Source organism: Bradysia coprophila, unplaced genomic scaffold (assembly GCF_014529535.1).
Source record: "Bradysia coprophila strain Holo2 unplaced genomic scaffold, BU_Bcop_v1 contig_232, whole genome shotgun sequence".
Classification (NCBI taxonomy): Eukaryota; Metazoa; Arthropoda; class Insecta; order Diptera; family Sciaridae; genus Bradysia; species Bradysia coprophila.
Window position 1 is genome coordinate 14,012,769 of NW_023503493.1, and position 12,143 is coordinate 14,024,911.

The 12,143-nt window shown below is 36.1% G+C and overlaps 3 protein-coding genes across 3 annotated transcripts in view; 1 reads left to right on the forward strand and 2 right to left on the reverse strand.

The window, feature by feature from the left end:
• LOC119077216 (odorant receptor 43a-like) overlaps positions 1 to 12,143 on the reverse strand; it is a 456,342-nt gene that overhangs the window by 257,369 nt on the left and 186,830 nt on the right. The window lies entirely within an intron of this gene.
• LOC119076842 (putative odorant receptor 71a) overlaps positions 1 to 12,143 on the reverse strand; it is a 439,431-nt gene that overhangs the window by 241,705 nt on the left and 185,583 nt on the right. The gene's annotated exons all lie outside the window — the stretch shown is intronic.
• Positions 2,914 to 4,257, forward strand: LOC119076844 (putative odorant receptor 71a). Its single transcript, XM_037183848.1, has 4 exons — positions 2,914 to 3,665; positions 3,726 to 3,825; positions 3,886 to 4,149; positions 4,204 to 4,257. Exons 1-4 carry the CDS (start codon positions 2,926 to 2,928, stop codon positions 4,255 to 4,257), a joined length of 1,158 nt encoding a protein of 385 aa, XP_037039743.1. The 5' UTR covers positions 2,914 to 2,925.

Below are 12,143 nucleotides of genomic sequence, written 5' to 3' on the forward strand. Positions count from 1 at the left end.
CGACCACACTGCGCTATTAAGTTGTTATATTCGTAGGACTAAAAGAGATCTACACGTTACATATTATTAATTAAAATCATCCAGCAACATTCGCAATTCGCATTGCTTTTGACACAGTATGGTACGATATATTAATTCACAAGCTGATGACGTGGCTTATCACTACAATAAGCAAAACTGTCCAAAGTTTTTTTTGGCGAATCGTCAAATGTCAGTTTGCTCAATGAACGTCAACACCAGGTATGGTCGAATGTCAAACTTTGTATGGAGCGGAGGACAAAGCGACATACCGCTCATGAGATGTGACTTTGTTTATATGAAATCGCCATGTCCTCCGGTTTGTATGAACAGACCATACCTGGGTTATACTTTCATTGAGTTTGCTGTCTCATCGGAGCAAGGTCCTTGCATCCCACACGATTACGACATGTCATCAAATCACAGTTCGCCGATGATTCGTTATTTTATCGAACACACCGAGATTGTAAGCTGCCCCCGTGAAAGCCTTCAACTCGTACCTGTGTCGAATATCAAAAAAATGTTATAGAAATATTTCTGACAGTCAGGCTTGTACGAAAATACAACATGACAACGAAAAAATGGTTGGATTTTCGTACAAAACTGACTGTCAGAAATATTTCTAAAAAAAATCAAATGAACCCTTGTCAATGAATCTCTAAACTTTGTGGATAAATGAATTTACGTGTTACGGCATGTTTCATTTTCATTTACATTGCCTAATCACGTAAAGCATTGTACTTACGAGGTTCCAAGTTGTTATTTGACAAGTGGGGAATACAGCCCTCCCCTTCGGGTCGGGCTGTAACACCCCACTTATCAAATACACAACTTGGAACCTCGGAAGTAATATACTATTATTTATTCAGGATTATTTCAAATCGGTTTAATTTAAATTAAACTTAGACTTAGTAATAGTTCGTCTGATAAATCATAAGCTAAACCAAAAACTCAGAATAATTTGCACTGTATTCACAGATTTTTCCACTTAGTTTTTAGCCCCGTACGAAGTACGAAGGGGCTTATAGGATTACGATGCCGTGTGTAATTGATGGAATTCGAAGTAGACAGTATAAGGGCAAAGTGTTTGCCTATGTTCATAGATAACGAATCCACAATAAAAATTTTGTCTGTCCGTCTGTCCGTCTGTCACGTCGATATCTTGAGTAAATCAAATCCGATTTCAAAAAAAAAAAAATCCCTGAAAGATAGTCAAAATAGTGAGGCTAAGTTCGAAGGTGGGCGATTTTGGGTAGACCCTTCCGGAGCTGGGGCCCAATAAGTGCCTAACTGTTTTTCGACGATATCTCCAGACATTTAAGCACTACACTTGTAAGTGATACGTCAAATGAAAGGTATTTACAATACCGATCGACAAAAAAAAAGTTTATGAAAATTGGATGACCGACTCGTGAGTTAGACCCCTTGGTGTGAACTAGGTACAGGGCGGCAAGCCGTTTTTGCTTGTAGGTTGGCCAAATTTGAACGGATTTCGATGGATTTTGCTTTATTAGATAGGTATTGACCGTACCAATCAGGGAAAAAAAAGTTTATGAAATTCGATTCACCGGAGCGTGAGCTAGGTCTCTTGGAGTGAGCTTATATGTGGCTACTCGGCCGTACAGTGAAGGTGGTGTTTTTTGTTAATATCTCGAGTAAACTTTGACCGAATTTCATATTTTTTTTTTGTTTGAAAGGTACTAACGAATGTAAAGCAGCCGTACTACTTTCCACCTCCTAACAAAATGGCCGTCGGCCGCCATTTTGGATTTTGTAAAATCAATATAAATCTGTGAAAATGATACTTACTTAATTTTAGGTCAATTCGAAATTTGTGTTACATTTGAAAGGAACGTCGTACGGGGCTTCGTAATTGCGCTATGCGCAATTTTTAAGACGTACACATTTCATAAGAATTTTACTTTACCGACGTTGACGGGCGCAGTAGGCTTACGGTAAGAGTAGGGCGACGGACGAACTAGGGTCACGTACGCAATAGATGTACGGGTTTGTACGGGGCTCAGTCGCAGCAAACGCTCCGACTGTTCTGACGGCTCGTTATAGATTGGATTTGGATTTGGACGAAATTTTAATTTAAATTTTAAAAGATTCATTGCGAATTTTACATCACCACCTTTACAACTAATGAAGTGATTGGAGAACAAAAAACATCAAACGAAATATTTTCAATAAGTTTTGAATGACATAGTATTATGTGTAAATACCAACTCTATTTAATAAAGATGTTATCTAATTTAGACTATTTTGTTAAAAACACTCATTACAGATTATGTGAAATGTCAACTCGATATAAATACATTTTTAGCTTCAAGTTTTTTTTTCATACAATTTGTAAGTAAGTGTGTTTAACAAAATTTGTCTATTTGTCACAAATTCTCTATTTGAAACGCACTTCAAGCAAAAGTGCTGTTAATGACAGCTGCCAACTATTTTGTATGAAAAAATTGTCTGAAATTTGTTCGATACACTGTTCAGTTTCAGTACCTTATTTAGAGTACCACTCATGATTGAAGTGTGTTGCTATTTGTCAAAATGTATGTGTCATGTCACGCGCCTTCGTGGGTGTCTTAACCTGTTCTTACAGAACCTTGTTGATATCACGTCTAAACAAGTCTTTAAAAAATCGGAAGCTTTATACAGTGCAGGCTTTACACGTAAATTACGCGGCATGTATTATTTAATAATTAATTTGGTAACATTAACATACAAACAACACATACCGCAATAGTCGCCAACATGACTGCGGTTGTTGTGTTTATATATCATTTATGATGATTTACCTGAAGCTAGCGTATATCTTGGATTGTACTGAAAATATTAAGGATACGGATGAGCTGTTTCAATATACCATCAACCGTCTACTGTTAAACGTTAATAAGTTCAAGGATGCATTCCGTTCGAATTCATAAAGTGATCGATCAAATGACTTCTTTTTTTCATCGTATCGGTATCTGGCATGGAGAGGACAAGCCAACAGTTGGTCAAATCAGATTGAAGTCATTCTATTGCATCCACTACCTGTTTTTTATCACTTCAACCTCGATTGGAGCAATTACAAAAGAAACCGTAGATGAAAGTATTTTCTTAGCGGAAGTATCCATTGCTCTGACCGTCTTGACTATTAAAATTTGGATGTTGATTTGGAAACAGAAGCAAATTATGCGGTTGCTGGATCGAATTTGTGTCTTCTCAATTCGAAATAACGAAGAGTTCGAATTTTTCACTGACAAAGTAGAAAAATTCATCAAATTTGTGAATGTATTCATGTGCGCTACTATAGTTGGTTCATTGGGAAATTCAGCATTCCCCTTTATTGGAAATGAGAGAACAATTATTGTGGATTTTGCTTTTCCCATGGATTGGAAAAATAGTGAAATTGGATTTTGGATGGCGTACATTTTCTTCGTTTTCGAAAATATTCTGACATTTCTGCCGTTTTCGTTTTCCGTTATAATTTGGTATCTATTGCTACATTGTTCCTTAAGGTATAAAATTCTATTAACAGAAATGAGAAACATGGGAAGAATCACAGGCGGCGATAAAGTAAAAATCTCGGAACAGGAACAAAAAACCATCTATCATAAGGACTTCGCGGCGGCGATTGAAGCTCACAATCATTTAAGGGGGTATGTCTACGTATATAAAATTCTGTCGACTTTGAACTTTTTTTTAAATTTTTTTTAAAGATTGATCGATGAACTGGAGTCATTTTTATCAAAACTTTTTCTAGTACAATTCGCTACCAGTGGTCTCTGTATTTGCGGTTCAATTTGTTGTTTGGCATTCGTATAATTAACACGAATTCCTACAGCTTTGAAGTCATTAAAATTTTCGATTAATTTTCAGGATGTTAGCGTCCACTTTGTAGAACGCATGGTTCACAGCATTTCGCTCTTTTACAACATTGCTGAATTATTTATGATAACATACTTCGGGAATGAAATTATGTTGTCAAGTAGTCGCTTGACTTACAGTCTGTTTGAATCCGAATGGATCGGACAACCACATTCAACCCAGAAATGCATAATCATTTTTGGTGAATATTTGAAGCGATCGCATGTGATGTTAATCGGTAAACTGTATCCGTTGACTTTGGAAACATTTACTAGGGTACGGAATTGTTGGTGACTCAGGGCGTTTGGTGGCAGTAACTTTTTTTTGCAGATTTTGAAGTCATCGTACAGCCTGTTCAACATTTTAAAAAAGACTAAACAGTAAAGATGGAGGATGCAGAGGCTCTCTGGTTGAGCATTTCAATGTATTCTGTCACCTTAACATATCTAGCAATCTCAAATCAGTTGAAATCGAGAAAGAATTTGAAATTAGTATTCAGCACCGACTAGTAGCATGTACATGATAAGGAGGGCACAATTATTGGAAATAAAGTTTTGCGCACATGGAATTTTTTGGTGCTTCATTTTCCTAGTCGTTTTTCAGTTCAGGAGAGTTCACTGTTTTCGGTGCAAAATGGTTAATAGTGAAGGCATGATAGAGGACTGTGAAAACTGTTTTCAAGTAATAACTCGAAGGACAGGTGCTGTTAAAAGGTGAGAGTGAAAGACGCATTATTTGAAGTTGGGGTAGGGGCAAGCACCCATCATTACTTATTCAGGTTTCAACGAAAATATAACGAATATTTAGAAGATCTACATCCAACACATATGGGAAAGTTCGACTATCCGATACATCAGCACCTGTCTGCATGAAATCAGCAAAAAAGAATTTTAAAAAAGGATACCCATTTATCACACCAGCGATAATCATCGACTCGATTGCAATCATTTTGGAACACCGCTACGCTATGGATTGAAATGAATCATTAATCCTGCTGAAATTGCAACGTAGAAGTTTGACTATTTCTGGCAAAGGCCTTCCACAATGTTTTGCATTAGGCCTCATGAAGTTCCCACTACATCTTATCACAATTATATAGTCTTTTTCCGCCAATTTTACATGTTGTTATATGCTTATTTATCAGAAACAAGCTGGTTTAGGTTTTAGGTATGTTAGACATCAAACCGAGGGGTGGTAGGCCACGTTGATTAAATTTCATATAAAACATAGCTAACGCCGACCCGTACGAAACACCTATTCGTATCAAAAGCATTTAATGTGAAACTCTTCATTTCTCTTACTTCATTTTCTTCTCTGCTGAAAAACTATTCTCCCTTTAAAATCACTTACATTATCCACTCTTTGCCTTGTTATCATATACAACTAAATTGCCGGAGGCAATATAGACAGCCCCGTACGAAGACAAATTTCATAAATTCCTATTTAAACAGCTATATACCGCTATATTTAACTATATTTCACTGTAAATAAACATTTCACAGAGGAATATGCTATTATATAGCTCTATATGCCTGTATATAGCTCAATATATATACAGATATAGGTATATATAGATGTCCATATATGGAATCCCTGAAACCCCTCACACTTAACACATTATTTCCATGTTAACAGAAACTCTCTAAGCATCATTTTTCCCACTTTATATCGTTTTACTAAAATTCAATATGGCCGCCGGCAGCCATTTTGTTAGGAGACCGGAAATAGTACCGACGCTTTACATTCGTTAATACCTTTCAAACAAAAAAAAATTCATGAAATTCGGTCAAAATTTACTCGAGATATTGTCAAAATACACCACGTTCACTGTACTTCCGAGTAGCCAGATAAGAGCTCACTCCAAGAGACCTAGCTCACGCTCCGGAGAACATAATTTCATAAAAAAAATTTTCCCTGATTGGTACGGTCAATACCTATCTAATAAAGCTAAAACAGACGAAATATGTTCAAATGTGGCCGACCTACAAGCAAAAACTGCTTGCCGCCCTGTGCCTGTTCCACACCAAGGGGTCTAACTCACGAGTCGGTCATCCGATTTCCATAAACTTTTTTTTTGTCGATCGGTATTGTAAATACCTTTTATTTGACGTATCACTTACAAGTTTAACGTTTAAATGTCCGGAGATATCTTCGAAAAACCGTAAAGCACTTATTGGGCCACAGCTCGGGAGGGGTCGATCCAAAATCACTCATCTTCGAACTTAGCCTGTCTTTTGACATTACCAAACGGGAAAAAAAAGAATTTTCAAAATCGGATGCGTTTTACTCAAGTTATCGTGCAGACAGACAGACGGACAGACGGACATTTTTTTTTCGCGGATTTGGCATCTCTAGACAACCACAATAGGTTTCCCCTTACTCAGGGAGTCCAATTCGACGTGTTACAAACGTATGCGTAAACCTATAAGACCCCAGTACTTCGTACGGGTCTAAAAATCGCAACGAGCTATGAACGTGTCTGTAGATCGAATGTTAACAGGAACATGACATGACAAAATTATTACAGAACAAGATAGTGAGTATTTAATGATTCGTTTAGTGTCCTTTTATCTTGTTTTGTAATGTCACTCACTCAATATTCCGAAGGTGCAAAACTTTATTTTACTTGGAAAACATACTAATTCCAGGGGTGGTGTTATCTAATACGCAGAAAAAATTAAGTTCAAACGAATACACCAAAACAAACAAACAGAGCATAATTACTCTTCCCTTTTCCATGGATCGCGTGAAGCGAAAGTGGAGATAAGATGCTGTTTCGACTATTTTCAGTCGTTTCAACTGGTCCGTTACACGAGACAGCAGTAAATTTTCTGATTGAACTAGTAATTTGAAAATTTACAATAAAAGTTCGATGGAAATTTCGAAATTTAGTGAGAAGCTACTATGAAAATGTACCCACTGTATCCGGAGGTCGAAACAGCATTTTATCTCCCAGCAAATTATCATCCCACTGGACTCAACCCTTTTGTAAAACTCCAAATTAAATTAAATTAAAAAAATTGAAAGAAACTGGAAACTACTTAAGTTCTAATTTTAAATAATTAATCTGAAAACATACAACACTTGACCACAACATACAACAGAATGGACTGTGGTTGATACATAATACATAATTAATTGTAATTTACCTGAAGCTACGGCATTTCTTGGACATCAAACGTGTTCTAATAAAACCATCAAGCACTCAAATTAGCTGTTTTAGTATTCAGCCTGCCGTTTGTTACTCAATATCCTCAATATCCTCAACCGTCCCATAAGTTCAAGGATGCATTCCATTCAAATTCATAAAGTGATCGATCAAATGATTTCTTTTTTTCTTCGTATCGGAATTTGGCATGGAGAAGACAAGCCTACAGCTAGACAATTACGACTAAAGTCATTCTATTGGATCTATTACAAGTTCTTTCTTGCTTCATTCTTGATTGGAACAGTTACAAAAGAGAGCGTAGATGAAAGTATTTTTGTAGCGGAAGTATCCATAATTGTTATAGTTTTCACGACTAAAATTTGGATGTTGCTTTGGAAACAGAAGCAAATTATGGCATTGCTAATTCGAATTTGTGTTTTCTCAATTCGAAATAACGAAGAGTTCGAATTTTTTAATGGTACAGTTGAAAAATTCATCAAATTTGTGTATGCATTCGCCTGTGCTACTGTCGGTGGTACATTGGGATGTTCAGTTTTCCCCTTTATTGGAAACAAGAAATCCCTTATTTTGGATATTGCGTTTCCATTGGATTGGAAAAGTAGTGAAATTGGGTTTTGGTTGGCTTACATTTTCTTTCTTACCGAAATGGTTCTATCGTTACTGGCGTTAATATTTTCCGTTATAATTTGGTATCTATTGCTGCATTGTTCTTTAAGATATACAATTCTGGGAATGGAAATAAGGAACATGGGACTCACGTGTGGCAGTAAAGTAAAAATGTCGGAAAAAAAGCGACTGACCATATTTTATCAGGACTTAGTGGCATCGATTAAAACTCACCTTAATTTAAGAGAGTACGTCAATATGTATGCCAAATTATATCAAAAATTTTATTTTATTTTGTTTAAAGAATAATCGACGAACTGGATGATTTTTTATCAAAATTATTCCTATTACAATTTGCCACCAGTGGTCTCTGCATTTGCGGTTCAATTTATTGCTTGGCATTCGTATGATCATCAGCAATCTGTACATCACTGCGGTCATTAATATGTTCAATTTATTTACAGGATGTTAGTGTAAACGCTGTGGAACGCATGGTTCATGTATATACGTTTTTTTACAACATTGCTGAGCTGTTTATGATAACGTACTTGGGGAATGAGATTATGTTGTCAAGTAATCGCCTGACTTACAGCCTGTTTGAATCGGATTGGATCGGACAACCACATTCAAACCAGAAATGCATAATCATTTTTGGTGAATATTTGAAGCAATCACATGAGATGCTTATTGGTAAATTGTATCCGTTGACTTTGGAAACATTCACTAGGGTAGGTGCAGCGTCAATGGTTGTAAATTTTCCTGCGTTTGGTGACTGCAGTTATATATCTGTTGCAGATTTTAAATTCGTCTTACAGCCTGTTCAACATTCTAAAAAACACTAAACAGTAAATAATGTCGGTTGCAGAGGCTCTGGTTGAGAATTTAATGTATTTCCTGACACGAAACAGTTCCCGATTTTAGTAATCACTAGACCATACATTATACTGAAAGAATGTGCACACTACAACTTTTACTTCGCTTACTATTTACAACAACTTATTAAACACATCTGAAGATTTTCGTATGTAAATTGCAGAAAAAGATAAATCCGCTGTTTTTCTGACTCCCCCTACAGGAACCTAATTTTCAAAGACCGTAAATTTTTTGATTGGTCGAGTCAAATTATCAATCATTTGACCATTGTCGAACACATTCTTCTGAAGTTATTCTATGAAAACTAAAGAAAACACACAAAACATGCTTTTTTTCTCACGCTGAGGCCAATAGCTACCGTTCCACAAGCACGCTGCTTTCTCACCAATAGATACTGATCGACCCAACCCGATTTTCCTTAAATTTAAGTAATCTAATTCGTATTAGTCCTTTAATTTGACATATCGCCCCGGTTTTTATACTAAATAAGTTTCGAGAATTTTTTTACGCCAGAAAGTTAGGTATGCACCTGAAGCAGAGGTAATAGACGTATAATGGGTCTCAAGAAGGCGGCTTATTTTCCTGTTTCCTGCTGTTTTTGGACCTAAACAGCGCGAAAAATGGCAAGAGTATAGCAAGTGGCGTTAGCTAATGTAAACTTATGCAAAATCTAAACGCTCTGATGCATCTACAAAAAACAAACTTTATACAGACGAATAAGTCTAAGTACGTAATGTTTATGAATAATTAATTGGGAAACGTATGGCACTCGACCACAACTGGTGACACAATGACTGCGGTTGATATATTTAGGGAAAGTCGCCTAATCTTGTATAAGAAATGTCCAAATGTCCTGCACTAAAAACATAAATTTTGTTTTAATTGTTGTTTTGCTTGGTCTGTAATTGCCTGTTTTTCTTCGCTTCAATCTTAAATTAAGGTAATTCGAGCCATTACAGACGAAGGTATATTTTTAGCGGAAGCAGCCATTCTAGCTACGGTTTTCACGATTAAAATTTGAACATTGCTTTAGCTTTGGAAACAGAAGCAAATTATGGCATTGCTAAGTCGAATTTGTGTATTCTCAATTCGAAATACCGAAGAGTTCGACTTTTTCACTGACAAAGTAGAAAAATTCATCAAATTTGAGAATGTATTTGCATTTGCATGTGCTACTATCGTTGGTACATTGCGATGTTCAGTTTTCCCTTTTATTGGAAACAAGAAATCTCTTATTGTGGATATTGCGTTTCCATTGGATTGAAAAAGTAGTGAAATTGGATTTTGGTTGGCGTACATTTTCTTCGTTGCCGAAATGATTTACTCGTTTCTGGCAATGATGTTTTCCGTTATAATTTGGTATTTATTGCTGCACTGTTCCTTAAGATATCAAATTCTAGATATAAGAAACATGGGACGAATCATGGGTAGCGATAAAGACAAAATTTCGGTGAAGGAGCAACAAATCATATTTTATCACGACTTAGTGGTGTCGATTGCAGATCACCTTCATTTAAGAGAGTATTTATGTCCACATGTATCAGATATGTGGCATGCTCATTTTTTTTTTTTTTAAGAATAATCGGTGAACTGGAAGAATTCTCATCAAAATTATTTCTATTCCAATTCGCAACCAGTGGCCTCTGTATTTGCAGTTCAATTTATTGCTTGGCTTTCGTACATCAACGTCAAACCAAATCACTTTGAGATCATTAAAATGTTCCATTTATTCCCAGGATGTTAGTGTAAACGCTGTGGAACGTGTGGTTCATGTCTATACGTTTTTCTACCACATCGCTGAGTTGTTTATGATAACGTACTTCGGGAATGAGATTATGTTGTCGAGCAGTCGACTGACTTACAGTCTGTTTGAATCCGAATGGATCGGACAACCACATTCAACCCAGAAATACATAATCATTTTTGGTGAATATTTGAAGCAATCGCATGAGTTGCTAATCGGTAAATTGTATCCATTGACTTTGGAAACGTTTACCAGGGTGGGTGTTTTGCTTTATTGATATGTCCCTTTACTCAATACAGTATTCTTTATTGTAGATTTTGAATTCATCTTACAGCTTGTTCAACATTTAAAAAAACACTAAGCAATAAAAATGAAGCCTCTAGACCCACGAGGCCCACTGGTGGAGGATTTCAATGTATCCTGACACAAACCAGCTCAATATATCTAGCAGTCATTAATACCCTAGCACCAAGCAATAAAAAAATGAAGTTTAGTGATATGTAAGATGATTTAAATGTTAATGCTTAAAACTATGGCTATGCTAACAAATGGTGATAAATGTAGATGAGTATACAACATCATTTTAATGTAACTTAAACTAGACTTAAGCTGCGAGCGCACTTACACCGTTTAGCTCTCCGTTTACGTTTTAACAATGGAAAGTGGGAGGAGCTTCCATTGTTCACTCGTAAACGGAGTGCTAAACGGCGTAAGTGCGCTCGCAGCCTTAATTCAGAAAACGAATGGAACAAAATAAATGAGAGTCGCCACTCTTATGGAGTATTTTTTTTTTAATTGTTTAAATATACAAGCTACAGTTATGCTGATCACAGAAAAATGATGAGTTGGCGTACCAACTTATCATTTCTCTGGCTGATCATGATGGATAGTATTTTTGAATATGATGAAATAAATGAAATGAAATGTATCATACATAATGTAGTAGGTGGGGGTGGGATGAACAGAAGAAATGGAACAAACAATCAGAAATCTATTGAAAAAAATACAGTTAAGGGACATGGCTCTTGTTTTCCTCTAGAATAACTTCGTAGAAAGTGTTAATATAATCAGTCAAAAAATGTAAATGTGACACAAGTCCATTATCTTACTTACAAAATAATTTATCAACAAATAATGACTCAAAATTTGAAAAGAAAATTTAAAAAAATTGCGTCGCATAGTTGCAGATGATTCGACTTTCTTCCCATAGAATTCCATTCTTTTAGTACATATTTTTCCCTATTTTAGCCATTTTCTTAATAGTAGTCTCCTCAACATCTGCCACTTGTAACGCAATTTGTTTTTGTAAAATTTTCTTTACACAAAGACGCAAATTGGCTGTTAAATGGCATTGCGGACCTCCAGGAACATTATTAACCTATAGCCGAAAATGTAGGAAAATCTATAGGAACGTTTAGGAGTTGCTGGATCATGAATAAAAGGTAATCACATTTTCCAGCTCACTTCCGCTGGCTTCCTACAAGTGAACGACAATCACAAAATCAATTTCATGTGTTTCAGTTGCAGGTTATCCACGTGTTTGTTGAGTTAGTCAATGTTGTTGGTTGTCGAATATCTTATTGTAAACCGAATGGATTTTTTCCAGCACCATGTCGGTACCTGTCTGCCAGAGAGCTGCCGTCATCTTAGCATCTCTCTGCTCAAATGCAAATTAGATCTATATAGATTGCAATAATAAAACATAAAGATCCTGACGCGCTTTTAGAATAATAATCGAAAAATTGACTCATCCATGTGTATGCTATGCAATCACAATGGTCGAAATTTTTAATAATTCTGAATTACCTTGGCCACCGCAACAAACATGAGCGCTACAGAGGCTACAGACGACGATATGACTGCGGTTGATCCATATAA